General features: G+C 36.4%; 3 protein-coding genes across 4 annotated transcripts; 2 read left to right on the forward strand and 1 right to left on the reverse strand.

The window, feature by feature from the left end:
- The first annotated feature begins 164 nt into the window (after positions 1-164).
- LOC140968485 (granule-bound starch synthase 1, chloroplastic/amyloplastic-like) lies at positions 165-4,310 on the forward strand. Its single transcript, XM_073429462.1, has 14 exons — positions 165-345; positions 666-1,010; positions 1,093-1,173; positions 1,253-1,351; positions 1,455-1,544; positions 1,636-1,699; positions 1,782-1,882; positions 1,969-2,078; positions 2,491-2,734; positions 2,896-3,072; positions 3,158-3,349; positions 3,463-3,549; positions 3,678-3,806; positions 3,927-4,310. The coding sequence occupies exons 2-14, from the start codon at positions 681-683 to the stop codon at positions 4,041-4,043; spliced, it is 1,821 nt and encodes a 606-aa protein (XP_073285563.1). The 5' UTR covers positions 165-345; positions 666-680; the 3' UTR covers positions 4,044-4,310.
- A 2,046-nt stretch (positions 4,311-6,356) lies between these two features.
- On the forward strand, positions 6,357-9,450 carry LOC140968432 (glucan endo-1,3-beta-glucosidase 11-like). The gene is made up of 3 exons (XM_073429371.1): positions 6,357-6,512; positions 6,656-7,773; positions 8,959-9,450. The coding sequence occupies exons 1-3, from the start codon at positions 6,461-6,463 to the stop codon at positions 9,031-9,033; spliced, it is 1,245 nt and encodes a 414-aa protein (XP_073285472.1). The 5' UTR covers positions 6,357-6,460; the 3' UTR covers positions 9,034-9,450.
- Positions 9,451-9,690: 240 nt separating this feature from the next.
- Positions 9,691-17,907, reverse strand: LOC140968431 (ubiquitin carboxyl-terminal hydrolase 9-like). Of its 2 annotated transcripts, XM_073429369.1 has the most exons (14): positions 17,660-17,907; positions 17,387-17,550; positions 16,942-17,190; positions 16,407-16,551; positions 15,734-15,793; positions 15,541-15,636; positions 14,177-14,560; positions 13,951-14,091; positions 13,340-13,510; positions 12,009-12,266; positions 11,763-11,911; positions 10,723-11,250; positions 10,344-10,620; positions 9,691-10,161 (listed from the first exon to the last, which is right to left on the reverse strand). In XM_073429369.1, the coding sequence occupies exons 2-14, from the start codon at positions 17,545-17,547 to the stop codon at positions 9,997-9,999; spliced, it is 2,784 nt and encodes a 927-aa protein (XP_073285470.1). In that variant the 5' UTR covers positions 17,548-17,550; positions 17,660-17,907; the 3' UTR covers positions 9,691-9,996. The 2 variants fall into 2 exon arrangements, with proteins under 2 accessions (XP_073285470.1, XP_073285471.1); XM_073429370.1 differs by having other exon boundaries at positions 17,387-17,907.
- Positions 17,908-18,601: the final 694 nt, after the last annotated feature.

An 18,601-nucleotide genomic window follows, 5' to 3' on the forward strand; every position in this document is an offset into this window, starting at 1 on the left:
CTACAAAATTTTGTGTGAGGGATGGGGTCTACTTTGAATCCGGCTGCTTTCCACCCATTGGCATTTTGTGTTAACAATAATAGCCGTGAATTAAATGTAAAAATAAAAAAATAAAATAATAATAATAGCCTACGACGTCGTTTAGCGAGGGGGGAAGATAATATCTCCAACCTCATGAAATCAAGGCCTCTCATTTTTTTATTCGCATATATACCCCGGCCACTGCTACCTTAACACGTGTCAGAGAGGCAGTACTACAAATGGGGAGGCCCTCCCCGTTCCTCGATCATCCATTAGTAGCACCATCACGGGCTAGCCTCCTCACCTCTCTTCGCTGTTTCTCAGGTAGATTGTTACGATTTTCCTTCTGTTTTTTTCGGATTTTATGTTTGTTTCCGATGATTCGGTTCCTAATTTTATGCTTCACATGATCTTAACTGTTTATTTCAACCGAGGTTACTTACTTATAAGGTGATTGTAACGATGTGTTTGCATGTTTTGTTTTACGTTTGTTGTTGGTTGAGTCTAATTCTCTGAAGTTGAGTGTAGTCTGTTAAGTTTGAGAAACTGACGTTTTAGCTTACTTTGAGAAGTATGGTTTTAATTTTTAACTTTTTTGAGGTATTTACAATTATAATTATCCTTATATGTGTTTTGTTGTTCAGAGTGAGGTTTTAGGGATGGAAGCTGTGACGGCTTCGCACTTTGTGTCACATATAAATGGCGGAGCAACTTCTGTTGATACCAAAACAAACTTGGCCCAGATAGGCCTGAGGAACCAAACTGTGACTCACAATGGGTTGAGATCAGTAAACAAAATTGATATCAGTGGCAAAGTCATTTCGAAACCGTCCAGATGCGCTGTAAACAAAACCGAGAAGGATAAGACATCGGGAACAATTATCTGTGGAGTGGGTATGTCTGTGGCTTTGGTGTCGACTGAGGTTGCTCCATGGTGTAAAACTGGCGGGCTTGGTGATGTTTTGGGAGGGTTGCCTCCAGCTTTGGCAGTACGCATCCTTTTTTCATCATCATTTTGATCACTATTTTTACCATCCCCTAATAATCTTATGAATTTGATTTATCATCCAGGCACTTGGGCATAGAGTGATGACAATTTGTCCACGTTATGATCAGTATAAAGACGCTTGGGACACTAATGTGCTTGTTGAGGTTAATTCTTTTGCCGGGTTGCATGTTTTTACATTTTCTTTTTGAAGGGTCATTGTGCATAATCATGAACTAATTGCAGATTAAAGTTGGAGACAGAGTTGAGACTGTCAGATTTTTCCACTGCTACAAACGTGGAGTTGATCGTGTTTTTGTCGATCATCCTTGGTTCTTGGAGAAGGTGAGTAAATTATGCAATTTGAATCCGTGGCTTGTTAGCTGAACTGTATAGCTTGATCATTGTTTGACTGGATTGTTATGTTTGTGATTTTGTACTTCCGAAGGTTTGGGGGAAAACAAAGTCAAAGCTTTATGGCCCAAATGCTGGAACAGATTACGAAGACAATCAACTTCGGTTCAGCTTGTTATGCCAAGTGAGTCTATATTCTGTCAATTTTCTACACTTCTTTCACTCAATTCAGATGCATTCACAAGTTTGACATGCTCCCCGTGTGACATTTTCAGGCTGCTGTAGAGGCTACTAGAGTCTTGAGTCTGAATTGCAGCAAATATTTCTCAGGACCATATGGTATCTTCTGAAATATGATCTAGATAAAGCACTACAGGATAAAAATAAGGTAATTAAAATTTGTGTGATTTTTTTTTAATAGGAGAGGATGTTGTTTTCATTGCCAATGACTGGCACACTGCTTTGCTTCCATGCTACCTAAAGAGTATGTATCAATCCAGAGGACTATACATGAACGCCAAGGTGAAAACATTACATTTTCTTCGTGTGGATTGAAGGTAACAATATGGCAGCATTTAAGTTCTGACGCATGTCTAAAATGGTACCAGGTTGTTTACTGCATCCACAACATTGCGTATCAAGGAAGATTTAAATTCTCAGATTTCTCGCTTCTCAATCTTCCCGATCAATTCAAGAGTTCTTTAGATTTCATGGATGGGTACATACAAAACTTTTTTTCCATTGTTCGTTGATTCGGACTTTTGGATTAGTGGTATTCTATCTAGGTATCATAGTATGATGTCTTGAATTCTCTGCAGAAGTATTTCTCTTTATAGTTTAGTTTGTTGGCCTTCAGTACTTATCTGTGGGCCTTCACGACCAATCTCCTCCTGTCAACACCTGTAGGCTTTGGATATTTGATTCAGGCCTCTGTTTTTGGGACTTTTGAACTAATGTAATTGGCTATATCAAAAATCTAAAAATGTTCTGATCCCTGGTGCATTTGCTCGACTGTTTGGATTAAGGGCATTACAAGATTGTGGACAAATTAGTTCTTGGCTTAAAAATTGAAGGTAATTCTATCTGGTGATCGAATTTCTCAGTTTGATGATTGTCCATAACTGTTGCAGGTATAATAAACCTGTGAAGGGAAGGAAAATAAACTGGATGAAGGCTGGGATTTTAGAATCAGACAGACTTGTGACTGTCAGTCCATACTATGCTCAAGAACTTATTTCTGGGCCTGCAAAAGGTGTAGAATGTGATACGTATACTCGTGCTGTTGGCTTATGTGGCATCACAAATGGCATGGATATTCAAGAGTGGAATCCCGCCACTGATAAATACCTTAGTTATCACTATAATATCACTACGGTAAGATTCTATACTTTTTTTTGACCTTGTTCTGACAATTATTACACCACAGCAAGGTTACTATATATTAGATAGATCTTTTAAATCTCGTTTTCTATGTATTCATTTGCTTATCATTTGTGTTCCTAGATATTGATTTCTTGTTGCAATCTTACTTTCAGGTTATGGATGCCAAGCCATTGCTGAAGGAATCTCTTCAAGCTGAAGTTGGGTTGCCTGTAAACAGGAATATCCCTGTAATTGGATTTATTGGCAGACTCGAGGAGCAAAAAGGCTCAGATATTCTCGTTGCTGCCATTTCTAGGTTCATAGGGATGGATGTTCAAATAATAATCCTAGTGAGTAATAAATTAATCTGCATTTTTGCATTGACGAAGCATGAGATTATGTTTAATGATTTTATCCATCCTTTGTTTTTTTAAGGGAACTGGCAAAAAGAAATTTGAGCAGCAGATTAAAAAACTTGAAGAGTTGTACCCTGAAAAAGCTAGGGGAGTGGCCAAGTTCAATGTCCCCTTGGCTCACATGATAACTGCTGGTGCAGATTTTATGTTGATTCCAAGTAGATTTGAGCCTTGTGGTCTCATTCAGTTACATGCCATGCGTTATGGAACTGTAAGACTTCAAAATCAAGAAACTGTTTTTTTTTTTTGCTGTAAATTGTTTAAAACAAATTCGGTTCGCTCGACTTTCATAACATGATCTCAAGATTTAACTGCTTTTATCAGATACCAATCTGTTCATCGACTGGTGGTCTCGTTGACACCGTGAAAGAAGGATATACAGGTTTCCAAATGGGAGATTTCAACATTGAGGTATATAATTATCTCAATTATCCCAGATCCGTTGTCTACTACTATGGGCTGAATTTAGCGCTTCATTTAGCCACTCTCTCTTTCAAGTTCTAAACAATATCACTTTTTGTATGTGTCTGCATGAGCAGTGTGAAACTGTTGACCCAGCCGATGTGCTGAAGATAGCAACAGCTGTTGGAAGAGCTCTCATGGTCTACGGAACCCTAGCATTTACGGAAATGATAAAAAACTGCATGTCACAAGATTTCTCCTGGAAGGTACCCTCATGAAATCCCTAAAATTGTGTTTTATTTATTGCTTTAGTTTCAATTCGATCTGTCAGCAAAGAATCAGAATGTGTTAAAAGATTTGTCATGGCATGTAATTACTCTTTATAGGGACCTGCTAAGAAGTGGGAGTCGTTGCTACTAAGCTTGGGTGCTTCTGGTGCTGAGTCCGATGTTGACGGGGAGGAAATTGCTCCCCTCGCCAAGGAAAATGTTCCGGCACCTTGAAAGCTCTAGATTTATTTGTTATCTTCAGCAAATAAATTCAACAGAGTTGTGAAGACTGAGTACTCCGAATCTTCAGCGGAACAACTGTGCAGCAACCGGTTGTTTTCTGATAGGGTTTTGTGGTCTATAGTAGAGATGCATATAAATAATAGCGAAGCAGTAATAAATAACAAACTTCAAGAAGTTATGTTCTCTTTTGTGTTAAAGTTCTATGTACAGTAGTCAATTATTAGTTAAATTTTATGATAACATATGTTTATGATTGGATCGATGTTTGTTGAGGTTTTGAGCTAAGCTTTTTGCAGACTTACATGGGATGAGAAAATGGGATAATATATGAAATAGAAAGGAAATTGAAGCAACTCTTCATTCTTTCCCGGCACCAAAATATTCGAAGGATATTTACCTCCATCATAGATAAAGAAAATGGTTTCGCTTACTTTTTGGCATTCATTTATGATGGTTTTAAAAAACAGTTGATATAATAAAAGAATTCCAGCCACTGTTTCACCTTAGCAATCGTCAACGGAGATGAAGAGGTATATAGTAAGTTAAAAGAAAAGAAAATGCAGCCTTTAAAATCAAACAAACCGAAAGAATTAAACGCCATAAATGATATGAATACCCTAATATTTATTTATTTAAAATATTTGTATAACGACGGCCACCACCAAGTAGAAAGTAGCCGTTGGGATGGGATATTTCATATTTGAATGTCAATTGAACAAAACTTAAAAAGTCCAAAAGAATTCGTGAAAAAAGAATCCCAAGGACCACTTAGTTACCTTTTGTTATAAAATAATGTAGTCCTTTTAATTTTGTGGAACTTTTACAATATTTAATTCATGACATAATAACTATATCTAGAAAAGTTTATATTGACATTTTAAAACTTTAATAATGATTAAGAATTTAAAAGAGTTACTATTTCATAAGGCAAATGTTTTCATATTATTATAATAATCTGGCATGAGGACTACGACGAGTAGTTTTTTTTTTTTTTTAAAAAAAACCTATTTTTTAAAAAAAACTTTTTAAGTTTTCCAAAATTAAAGCAAAACGTCACCATCAACGACAGACATTGCAAAACAATATATTTTGCATAATCTGCCACTAATAGCAATGGACATTGCAAAAAATTGCAGCATCAAGCTGCTTTTATTTTATTGATTTTTTATTTTATAAATCAAGGCTTAAGCTTTGCAAAACTCCGCCATCTATTTTATTTTTGAAATTAAATTTTTTTTAAAATTTAATTTAAAAAAAAACACGAGGATTTGCGGGTCTTACAAATCTTTTGTCGACTATGTTCAAATTTAGAAAATTTTATTGGCCTGAGAGGTTTTCAAACCATAAACTTTTCTGAAAAAAAATTAAAATTTTACTAAATTAGATGGCCCTTTCATCTGCAACATTTTGCAGATTCTCACTATACATTTTATTTTGGCGGATATATCACCTCTACTTTTTACCTTTCAGCACTTACCCTTTTTCGTATTAAATCAATTTACTTTTTCATCAAAAAAGTAAAAAGATTTTAAGAAGCAAAACTTTTAAGCATAATAGGTTTAAATATATTCAAGTAATGAGATTACATAAATGACAAGTTATTCAATTCGAGAGTAAAATTTTGTCGTTTCAGAATATTTTTTTTAAAGAAAAATTAACAAATTCACACAATTTTATCGTTTAAAAAACAGTTAGAAAGATAATTACAAAAGAACGACCGGAGAAAAAAAACATATACAAAATATCCAGCAAAATATTTTCTATTCCAAAATTTTATTTTCTTAACTACTTATATAAAGCACTCGATACAACTGTTTTGGAAAAAAATAGGTCTCTTGTGAGACGATAACACGAATCTTTATCTGTGAGACGGATCAACCCTACCGATATTCACAATAAAAAGTAATACTCTTAGCATAAAAAGTAATACTTTTTCATGGATGACCCAAATAAGAGACCTGTCTCACAAAATACGACCAGTGAGACCGTCTTACACAAGTTTTTGCTTTTTGAAAAACCCCACCATGTTCATTGTGTATATAGAATATAGTCTATAGACATAAAATCAACCGTATTCAGGTTAAATTACATCAATTAAAGTTTCTTTGCAAATAAATTCTTGTACTTACTTTTACAAAGAGAATTACGTATATTCTCAACCTTTTGGCATGCAAAAATACTTCGATCCTATGATTTGTATTACTTTTTTGAATAGGCTTATTATTTTTAGGTTATTTTTTAATTTGAAAAAAAGAAGGAAAAGACAAGGGACTATTTTAACAAATGGTAGTCAACTAAGTGACACAAAATACAAAGAAGAAATAAAGATTGGTAATAAATGTATTTCCCCAAATACCAACCATTCAATTCTTGCTTGAATCCTCCTCTCCATTCTACTGTCACTCACCATGGACTTCCGATACTCTTCCTCTCTATTTACATTAATGCTTCTCATTTCAGGTACTCTTGCTGTTATTCTCTAATATGCATAAGCATTCTTTCTTTAAATCTAGTATTTTTCTTGGAGAAAGAATGAATTTTGAGCTGTGGGTGTATATTTATTTTCATCATCTTCATTCTTATCAGTAAGTGGCTGTTTGCAGTGTCATTGTTCTTCACGGCCGCGTGGTCTCTGGGGATCAACTACGGCCAGATAGCCAACAATCTCCCTAACCCGAAATCGGTGGTCCCACTCCTCAAATCCATCGGCGTCACCAGGCTCAAGCTCTACGACGCCGACCCACACGTACTCAAGGCCTTCGCCAACACCGGAGTTGAGTTCATCGTTGGTCTGGGTAATGAGTACTTGGTGCAAATGAAGGACCCGAAGCAAGCCCAAGCCTGGGTCAACAACAACGTTAAATGTTACTTACCGGCCACCAAAATCACCTGCATTGCCGTCGGGAACGAAGTTCTCACAGCCAATGACACCACTCTCTCGGCCAACCTTTTCCCCGCCATGGAAAACATTCACAATGCCCTTGTTTCCGTCAACCTCGACAAGCAAGTCATGGTGACCACCGCCCACAATTTGGGTATTTTGGAAGTTTCGTATCCTCCCTCGTCCGGCGTGTTTCGCCGAGATCTGATTCAGAAATTGTCCTGCATCCTCGACTTTAACTGCAAATTGGGCTCCCCGTTTCTAATTAATTCGTATCCATATTTCGCGTACAAGGCCGACTCAAAGCAAGTGCCGTTGGACTTCGTGCTGTTCGAATCGGGCTCCGGAATTGTGGATCCTGTTTCGGGACTACATTACGAAAACATGTTGTATGCTCAGATCGACGCTGTCCATTCGGCATTGAAGAAGATTGGGTACAAAAACGTTTGTTTGCAGATCTCGGAAACTGGGTGGCCTTCGAAAGGCGACGCTGATGAGCCCGGAGCATCACCGGAGAATGCCAGAAAGTATAACGGGAACTTGCTGAAGCTGATGTCGGAGAAGAAAGGTACGCCATTGAATCCAAATTCGGACCTGAACATCTATGTGTTTGCTTTGTTCAACGAGAACATGAAGCCCGGCCCGACCTCGGAGAGGAACTTTGGGCTATTCAAGCCAGATGGGACACCCGTATATGACCTGGGTTTTAATGTGACGGGGTTGTTGAGCAGTAATTCGACGGGCTCGAGTGGTGGAAGCTCCGGTGGTACGACGTCGCCTGGTTATTTGCCGGCGGGAAACCCTCCCAACGGCTACCTCTCAATCACTGCAGATGATGCGGTGAGTTATATTTTTCCCCAAAGAAATAAATAATAATTGGTGTTAAATTTCCACCTGCCTCACTTTTTACCTCGCTTTCGACTAATGTGCGCCGATATTGTTACTTTCAGCAAATACTGTCCCCAACTAATAAAAACAGTGTATAATAAATTTTTAAAAGGGGTAATGAAAAATGGGTGTTTAAAAAAATTTTTTAAAAGAAGATATATATAGGCAACAAGTGGGAAATGGGTGTCAGTCCTATCAACATTTAAATGACAACACTGCAGTTTGTAAGAGAGTGTGTCTTATTATGTTGTGGGCAAGCTGCCCCATGTGAGTCTGGTTTCAGTGTCCCAATATTGATTTGCTCGCCCTCTCCATTCCATTAAAATCCCTGCCTACCTTTTCCAGCCTGTAACGTTTGGCATGCTACTCTGTTCTTCCCTTGTATTCTTGATTTCACGTCAAAACCAATCACTAGCCGTGCGCTACCTTCGAAACCCAATCCACCTATCATCGAGCTATCTATTTAGGTTCCATCAAACGATGGTGCATTTAAGGTGGATGTTTATAAATAATACATGCGAGGTTTGCTGATTTTTCAACGTTCAATCTTAGATAAAATTTTGGGGTAATAGGGGTACCGTTTGTTTCATGATATGAGATATATAGTACGAGGATAAGTAATATTTTGTAATAATAAAATAAATAGAAAATGATAGTTAATATAGTGTTTGATTTAATTGATTTGATTGATTAAATTTGAGATAATATGATATTACTATTTTTTCTTTGTTGAAAATATTTATAGAATATTGATAATATTATTTATTAACGGTAATATCGTAATTTTATATTATTGATTTGATTGATGTGAGATAAATTATTACGAATTTGATTGATGTGAAATAAATAATTAATAATTTGATTGATCGAGATAAATAATATTTGTACAAAACAAGTGATATGATAGAACTATTTATATTAGTACTTAGAAGTACTTGAACCAAACGAGACTATGCTATGTTATATGCTATGTGTTACAAAGGGACCGTCACATGTATTTTCTCACATGTACTCACCTTAGGATTAAGGGTTAGAGTAGCATGAACAAATCCGCCTTACGAATATCTCATCACCGACAAAAAGTTGTTTGATTAGGTGGCATACACGTGTATTGATTAATTGTACTGTGAGTTGTAGGAGAGGCCACCATTTCATGGCGCTTTATCTATCTTGTGCCTCATGGTCTTGACCATGCTGCAATATCAACTCTGATTCTATTTCGAGGACAAAGCGCTCAAAAGGGGTTTCACCCTTCATAGAGAAAATAACATAAGAGTCTTTGAAGTTGGAGACACCTAAAAAGCAAGAGAGAAAATGTGACCATGGGCCCAACCATGGCCAAACTAGCTGCCTTGAAGTTTCAATTGAATGCCGTGCGTGCACTGCTGATGATAAAGATGGCGTCTGCTCTTTTGGGCTGGCAACCATACTCCATTTTATTTTTTTGTTATTATTATTATTATTTTGTTGTGATTTTGGTGGAGTTTGAGTTACAGAGAAAGCATTCTTGTTCATTGAAGTCACAAGCTATTCTATTCTACTGAAAAAGTTGGCTATGCTTTTATGTACTTTTGTTCGTTTTAAGGAATTTATGCAGTGGTTTTTAGAAAAAAATAAAAAAGCTATCAAAATCATAATGATGATGCTATTAGATCAACTAAGATGATGCAGGAATGTCTCTTCTTTGTTTACAGTTATTTCAAATTAAATAAATAGCATAATATACAGTTGTTTTGTGCGCCTGTAATTCAACAAAATCATCATTTTTAACCAATTTTTTAATTTTAAAAAATAAAAATAATATCCAACCCAATAACTACTTACAAAATTATTTTTTCAGTACCCTTATCCCCAAAAAACCCAAACTCAGAAGGTTAAGAGTTCCGATTTCAGAATTGCAATGCCAGTAGGTTCCAATTAAATTGCCAAAAGAAATGCCTCTGGTCATCCAATTATAGACTTTATATGATCAATAATATTATAACATGATCTCTTTCCTAGCTTACATGACATTTACCCAAGCTGCTCCTATGCTATGGTACCACTCTTCAGGAAAGTTTTCATGCCCCTTGCTTCAACAGTTCCGACCCTCACCAACAAAAACGCCATGCTTCATTGTCAAAACTCCCAATGCGCACAGCTTTAACCACAACACCAAACTAATTCAGGCAAAATTTAAAATGCCCTTCGACCTGATGATGGCTCTCCCACTGCACCATTTGATTTAGGTTTAACTCTTTGGTAGAACAACACATAAGCTGCAGATGTCTTGATCTCAGACTCTCTCACAGCCGAAACATGAGCATCATCAAAATTATACCAACTTTTGTCGTCAATCAACTGCAAGAACATTACAAATATGTGATACGTTACAAAAACAAGAAGCCTAAAACTGGAATAAAACAAGGCTGGCAACTTAGAGACTCAAGTTATACTTGCTCTCAAGCATAAGTGTCCTATAAAAAAATAATCATAAAGGGCATTGAATAAGGATCTAGGGGTATTCCAGCTTCCGCGATTACCTTGCAATAAGCAGAGTAGTGTCCACCACCAAGACCACCATAGTGGTTGCTGATAGCATACAGCTCATAAACATGTGAACCTTCAGACACATCATTACTCTTCACGTATCTGCTCAAATCAAGATTTTGAATGGGAAAATCGACAAATGTGTCGAGTTTATTTTTCTGCCATCGGCTGTACGAGAACCGTTTCAAGTGAAAAACAAGCACATCAGGCAACCTCCACAAATCCAACTTTTTACTTGCTTGTCTATGTTCCTTGCATCGAGGACAGTACCTGCACATCACATCATTTAATAAATTATACAAGGTAAGAAGATCAATAGTTCAGACAGTGCAGTCAAGGTCACGGTAACCATATAATTACAGTCTACCATACCACATATCATCGGGGCCTAGAGGTTCCTCTTTCAAAAATGCATCCAAGCACGAAAAGAGAGAGATGGCTTCTTGCTTGGTTTTCTTTGCAAGAACTCCTGACTTATGAACCACAGGAAGATCCTTCAGATAGCTAGCAGCATACAAGTCATGCTCTTTTTCGGTCCAGTCCAACATGACTTTTATCAAACGAGCAGGTCTTAGGGGTGAATCCTTCATTATTGGCCTGCACCCATAACCCTTATCATCTGTGATGCAAAGACGGAATGACAGCTCCCTGCTGGACATACCCCCCGGCTCTATGCCATCTGTTGATTTGATCGTGTGTTCCAATTCGTCATCAGAACTTTTCATTTGCTCTTCCATTGACGTCAAAGCAGAACCATTTTCTTTGCCACTCTGAGTTGCTGAAGTGAAAAATGCTGTCCTTAGAGGGCAAAGCAGTTTCTCAACAGCAAGATCAATATCAGACCCATATTGTGGGGATTCCAAGACAGTAACTAATGGAGTAAGGAACAGCTTCCTCTCACTGAAGAGAAAAGTGTGTCAAAGTTAGCAAGCAAGAGATGGTGATAGTTAAATCAACAAATGCGGAATATAGAAAAATCATTTGACAACTTATGCATACAAGACTATCCATATTGTGACAGTAGTCGCTTATGATCAAATAACTATGAATGTATTGAACAACTTTCCATGTTAAAAGAATTTGAGAGCAACCATCACATAATGCCACAAAATTTTAAACTAAAAACATGGCATCTTTCTTTAGAAATTATCTAAAATGATGACTACATGGCATAACCCATAATCCATCATCTTTTCAAATTTAGTGTTAATTCAAATGTAAATTCAATAATGCCTACAGCAAGACAAACCACAAAAAATCAATCAATTTTCATCTAAGACATCCAGATGTTGATAAAAAGTTAAAAGACTTATGAAGCAACTTTTATTTTTTATTTTTTCAAATTCACTTAATGATAATATAATCAATCATACAAAATAACAGCAGCTCCACAACCAAGATGAGGAACTTACAATTCCTGGTATCGATGGCATATCTCAAGTCTGGTTAAATCTGCCTCTGTTTTGGAGAGCCTGTAGGCAACTATATGCTCTTCGTCTTTTATATCAGCCAAAGGTTCAGATGGATTTTCCAAGTACCGATAAATGCGATGTTCATAGACCTATATATCAAAAGTTGGTTTCAAATAAACAGGGCGAGTAAAAGATCTGTGCTCATTGCCCGCTCATCAACAGGAAAGGAATTCAGATAAAACCTACCTCGGCAAGGAGCAAGTATTCATCACTGCGTAGGCAGCATATCACAGCCAAAGCCTGGATAAGATCTTTGCAGCATCCTTGCTTTAAAACAGTAACTGTGAATGGCATAGGAAGACCACTTCCATCACCGTAAAATACTGTTATTGTCATTGACCTAGTAGCTGTTGAAGGAAGAGGCAGGGACAAGTACATGAAGGGATCAAATGTTATGGATATCTTGTCACATACTGGGCAAACCAATGTTGATTTGTATTGACCCTGAAAATTTCCCACACCAGATGTTATAGAAGAAAATACTCCGTGAATATAAAATTCTAAAGAAAATTTCTTTTAGAAAACAAAACAAAAATAGAATTATCATAAGACGGAATTTCCCCAAACCGTGATCATACTGTATCTATTTTCTGAAAAAAATGGTTGAGGTGAATGGCGCTAAATATTGCTACTGTACTCTCACAAATTTATATGAATACAGGAACAGTAAACTAGTCTAACACATCCCCAAGAGCACAATTTGACCTTGGTTAAGCTTTGAGCTTAGAGTATGCAGATCCATGACATCAGGGCAAAGTGAGAATTTAGCTTAGGACAGCAACACAATTTAAACTAGCTCATCTACTAAACAAGCATAAACAAACACTATAAAATATCTTTTGCAGGTTAACAGAATGCAAATCTTGCTCATGTCCTTCTAGCTATGCAAGAGTGTAATATGAAATACACATGCAATATAGAAGAAAAGACCACCACAAGAAGAAAGTGTTAAAATTTTAGCTTCATGGTCAAGATGACAGTAGAAATCAGTAGAGCTCCTTTTGTTTAACAGGAAAAAGTCCTCAAAAGATTATTCTCACGCTAGAACAGTTCCAGAGTAAGATAGTTCCATTTTTTTTTATCTATTTTCCCCAGCAGTGTCAGAGAATCAGGGATATTTTAACTTCACAGAAATGAATGACAGGTTTCTTAATTTAAAATACGCACGGTTAGTTGACTTTGGTTTGAGTCTTAGGTAACCTAAAAAAATGTAAAATTAATTATTAGTAGTTCCTTAGCATAGTCGGTCTTCTTTACGAGAAATCTTCCAAAACATAGTTAGAAACACCCTGAAGTCAGTTCTATCAAGGTAACCCAGCATCTGTTGGTCAAAAGAATGATAACATGTGCTAGAAAAACAAGCAATACAGACAACTGCGTGAAAGAGCAAAATTTCTGATAGAGATACACAAATGAACGCTGGTATCACCATCCAATTTCTTCGGCTTTAAAAATCTAGACAAGTGAATCTAATAGTTAATAATGCTTAGCTGCAGCTATGGGACAAGATTATTCACCTGGCAAATATCTACAATCACTGAATCATTTCTGGCCTTGTGATACCTCCAAAACTCATCAGCAACTTCCTTATCTGGCCGACCATCAAAATCTTTTGTTTCAATATAAGGTTTCTGTTTAACACGATTCAAATCTTCATGCAACCCATCAAGCAAAAACGCAAGTAGTTCCTGAGAAAAAATTAAATTGTCAACAGATATTAAATTAATCACACTGAAGAGAAGATTCTTGTAAATTTCCAAAGACAAATTTTTATGCGACAACTCCACCTTACCTGTGCTAAAAGTCATTTGATTAAAACTAAAAACAATGGTAAAAAGGATATAAATCCTATTATTTCCAATAGCCTAAAGTATGATAGAAATTAAAGATTTAAGAATCACAACTATGACACAGCAGTATATCCAGAACCAATTAAAAAAGCGAATCTATAAAAAAACAGATATGATCGTAATCAAGCAACATGCAAGAAAATTCTGTAAACATAAAAAAGTGCAACATACTAACATCAATAATCCTCTGAAGTATAACGAGCAGGAAAAAAAGTGAATACAAATGCAAACATCACTACAATTTCTTGCCCAAAACTCCTCAAAGTTGCAACCCTTGCCTGTGAATCATGCTGGTTATACCCACTAAACTGAGGAGCAAAACGAGCAAGCTTCCCCTTGAATGCACGAGGGGCAACAGGGGTTCGCCCAGAGGACCAGAGTTTCCTTAATAACTCACCAAATGAAAGTGCAAGCTCTCCCTGCAGAGAAAAAAACAATGGGTTAGGACAGCTACAAAAGAATATACAGTAAATAAAACCTTGCACTACAGGGGACAACAATTACATGCATCCCTAAAGGGTTTTGCCTGTTGATTTCATCACTGTAATCTTGCAAGAAGTACTCAACGAGGTGTTGTGTATGAGCTAAACACTGAATGGAACTGTTCATGAAGCAAGTGTTCCCCAAATTTTGCAATCCTGCCAAACCTCCCCTATCTCCTCTGTGTACCGGCTTCAAATTTTCATGTCCATCCTCCATATCTCCATATGAGGACGTAAAAGTACTTCTCTGGTATATGTTGGAGCTATAACTAGTTGAATACCCATTGGTCATAGTCGGGCCACCGGCAATTGAAATAGGCGATCTTCTAGGTTCAACGGGAACCAGTGCCAAGCCATTCCCAGTAGAATCCATGCCAAATTCATCAATTGGCACCTCAAGAAGAATCTACAAGAGGTCAAAGATTGCATCAGAGACCAGCAGGAAAGACTTATATTTTAACATAGTTGATGCCACACACAGTTACCATAAAAAACAAATTGTATGCATATACTTATACCATGAACACTGTGGGATTGGAAGAATTTATAAAACTGATATTCCCAACTTTTCAAAACATGTGGGTTGTAGGCTTGTATCTTTTTCACTACTTCACAACTACAGCTTCAATGAAAATCATGCATAAAGAGGTATTTTGGGACAATAAAACTGGTATCACCTACTCAAATTATAGTTTTCTTTACCATAAAATAGATAAGACAACCGAGAAAAAACAAATTTAAGATAGAAGAAATCAATATTAAAAAGAAATTTGTTTAGACACGATACAAAAGTTTTCACTAGTTTTTTCAATAGAAATAAACAAATCAAGAGTCAAGACATAATTTTGATGTCGATATAGTCCATTTTGAATCCATACTTCCAAGCCTGACATTTGCATTATTTCTTGGAGTACTTTATTCTTGGTTGTTTCATCCCATGACAGACGAATTGACGGAACATATAAAGCATATAAATCGACTCCAATGAAATTTACTAGCAATACAAAAGCATTTTTTCCCTACAAAACCAAACCTCCACTGCATTCTGTACATCCAAGTATTCCTTAAGAAACAAATTATTTCAGGAGAAAGTTTAAAGGGGAAAACTTGGTCTTAGATAGGTTTGTTTTCTGAATTAGACCAATAAGATTGATGCCAGTATTTATTGAAAAAGGCCAAGAAAAACTCTTCAGCTCGCCATAATTGAACCTCATCAGCTATCAGAAAAAAAAAATAGAAGTCTATTAACATTGTGAAGACCATATGTTGAAACGATGGTATAGTCCACATATGGAGAGTTACATGCATTATATAACCCAACAAACTGACAGTACGGATCAGGAAATAAAATCATTTCTCCAATATTAACATGTATCATGGGCTTACGTCTTGGTCCATCTGCAAATTAGACTCCTCCAGGGTTTGATTTGAGGAAATTAATATGGTTTGCTTCTGCTTACTGAAGCAGTCCCAGATGCGCACCTGCATATGACTTTTAAGATAAAATAAGAAGAAAGCTTTGATCTTTATACTATCACAACCACGTAGGTACCAGACTTTTGTTACTGCTTCAACAAACCTTTTCTGTGTCTAAACCTTTAAGTCGACAAACTTTCTCGTAGAGTTCACGTACAGAATCCTGACATACAAAATATGTAAGATGTAGCTCAGATATTATGACAAAAAGGATTTATTCTCATACACAAAAATATGAGACCTAACTAAGATACATTGGCAACGATTAAAACTTTGCGCAAGGGTTTCTTCATGAGACAATATTAATGATAACTCTCATCCAAATTATCAGGCCCACGAACACAGATTGTCAAGAAACAAGAAAAGAATCCCATCAAGTTCTTGGCTATCCACATAGGAAATAGGAAAGAAGGCCAATTTTATGTAGGCATCAGTCATCACCTCGTCTAAAGTCAAATGAAACTCAAAAGGTTGTGCAAATTCATATTCTAGAACAAGAACTTGCATAAATATTATAGGTTATACACAACAATAAGTCAAATAACAAATTCTAGAACAAAAACTTGCATAAATAAATTGGACTAGCCCCATCATGGGCCAAGGTTCGAGAAATTGGTACAACGATAACATGTTTTTATAAAGTTAATGAAGAGAAGCATTCGCATATTTGTTCAATCTAAACTGCTAAGATATATCTAATGAAACACTATTTCTTTGTTTGCATCAAACACGCACATTTAAATATAAAGAAAGCCCTAAAGTACACTTCGGAGTACCTTTTTACTTAACTTTACAACTACTTCACTCTGATCTCTGGAGTCAGTTAACTTGAGGCACAGTGGGAATACCTCCACACTGAAGTGCTTCTGCTGATCCCCAACAGAAATCATCTTTCGCGGCAATGATGGTCCTCCTTTGTACCTAAGAATGCAAGAAATAACAGATTATTAAACACAACAAGTGGAGATCAGTAAAGAAGCAAACAGCCCTCTCCCACACTAAGGATGAGCTTTTACCAAAGTACCACCAATATACAAAAGTTGAAACATAAAATAATACGAAAATAGAGTCAGCCAAATCAAGTTACTAAAATCCTTCAAACGACCGCATCCAGTAGGTAACCATCTGCAAGTGCTTCTTCAGGTTCTTTTAATTTTTCTTGATGAGGATGAAGAAATACAATAAGCTTCAAAATTACTGTGTTTTAAAATGGTCTCTTAATAATTGAACCTTTCTCGTGAATGTAGCCGGGAATTATGTTTGATATATGCGAAATACAAAGGAATCCGTATTTAAAGTCCACATGATTACCATTTCAGAAGCTTATCCCAGACTTCTTGAGGAACTAAGACATAATCACGCCCTTCTTCAAGGCATCTCAGAAGCTCTGGATCATCATCTTTAGCGTCGGTTCCATTTACAACAATGTCACTGTTATCAATTGGTCCAGGTCTATTTTCTGTATTTGATGATGTTATATAGACAGATTGGTTAGAACGCTGGTCAAATGGATAAGTGTCAACCATGAGCCCGGTGTAATTCTGCCAGGACATGAACCACCTGTAAAAATAGGCGCAGTAACATACACAATGCAACACAAGCACAGAAATAAAAGGTCTATCTCTTCTTTTACCCAATGGCAATGAAACAGGAAAAGAGAAAAAAATAAATAACTATACATTACGAATCAGTCAAAGCAAACTATAACGACTTAGTTGCCCATGGTAAGTACCAAGTAACAAGCAAACGAATTTACCGGCTCGATATGACATAATACAAATTTCCCTCGCACAAATTAGCCTCGGCTTTGGCGGTCAATTCCTGCACAATCCTCCTCTCTTCCTCGGGCTTGCATGGCAACTCTATAGATCCATTCTCCATCATGTAATGACACCCCGATGAGTCTGGAATCGTCATGATCTAAACCGCAAACAAGAAAACCACAAATCTCAGGACCCCAATCACGTCATTTGTACGAAAACAAAATCTCCGCGTCAAAATTCTGAAGAATGGAGTAATCGAACTTAACTCGGATCAGCCGGAGATGGGGGGAGGACCAGTAGAAACGACAAGAAAATAAAAATTCAATTCAATACAAATTCGTATATACGCATCTGCGACGAGATAATTGAGGAACCCTAGATTACAGGCAACAAAAAAAATTCGGATTGGATCGCGAAGGGGAAGAAAAGGGAATCTAGAGAGTTCTTCGTGTACGTAATTCTAGAATTTTTCCCCGATGTACCAGCTTTCCTGTTTGTCGCAGTCGGCTTTTTAAAGGCCTCAAACCCACCTACCGATGTTTTATGTGTCTGCGGCCCACTAAAATTCATTAGACAAATTACAAATATGAATATTAAATTCAATANTCAACATTTTAATTTTAGAAAAAAATTGTTGAATTTATTTTGAATGTTTCTAATCCTATAAATTATTTATAGATTCCAATAAGTATGATCGGCATAACTAAAAAAATATATATGTATTAGACATCACATCCACAACCGTACAATGAAAAGTCTACTGAAGGTGAACTGAAAATCAGTCCCATAGACTAAATGCAGATAATACTTAGACCCTCGTAATCATCATTTTAGCTTATTGATTATCATTTAAAATCCAAAATTTCCCCGTTATTGAAATTAAAACCAATATACATGTAATTCCAAATAGATGAAAATTTCGTCAGTATTGTGAGATATAATTTATTCCGAGAAAAAAAATTGATTTACTTCAACCATCTTGAGGACATTATTCTTATTTAAAAACAAAAATTTATGCGGGGACAACCAAAACATATTTTAACTAAGGATGATTATTGAATTTGCATTCAGAGCACACACTACCTTCACTGCAGCATCTCATTAACCCACAGCAATCATATTTAGATAGATACATCTCATACCTGCATGTAGATCAACCCTTGTCGTGTCACACATGAGGGCACATCGGGTTGAACGACCCACGTGAG

The sequence above is a fragment of the Primulina huaijiensis genome, unplaced genomic scaffold (assembly GCF_012295235.1).
Source record: "Primulina huaijiensis isolate GDHJ02 unplaced genomic scaffold, ASM1229523v2 scaffold37281, whole genome shotgun sequence".
Lineage (NCBI taxonomy): Eukaryota > Viridiplantae > Streptophyta > Magnoliopsida > Lamiales > Gesneriaceae > Primulina > Primulina huaijiensis.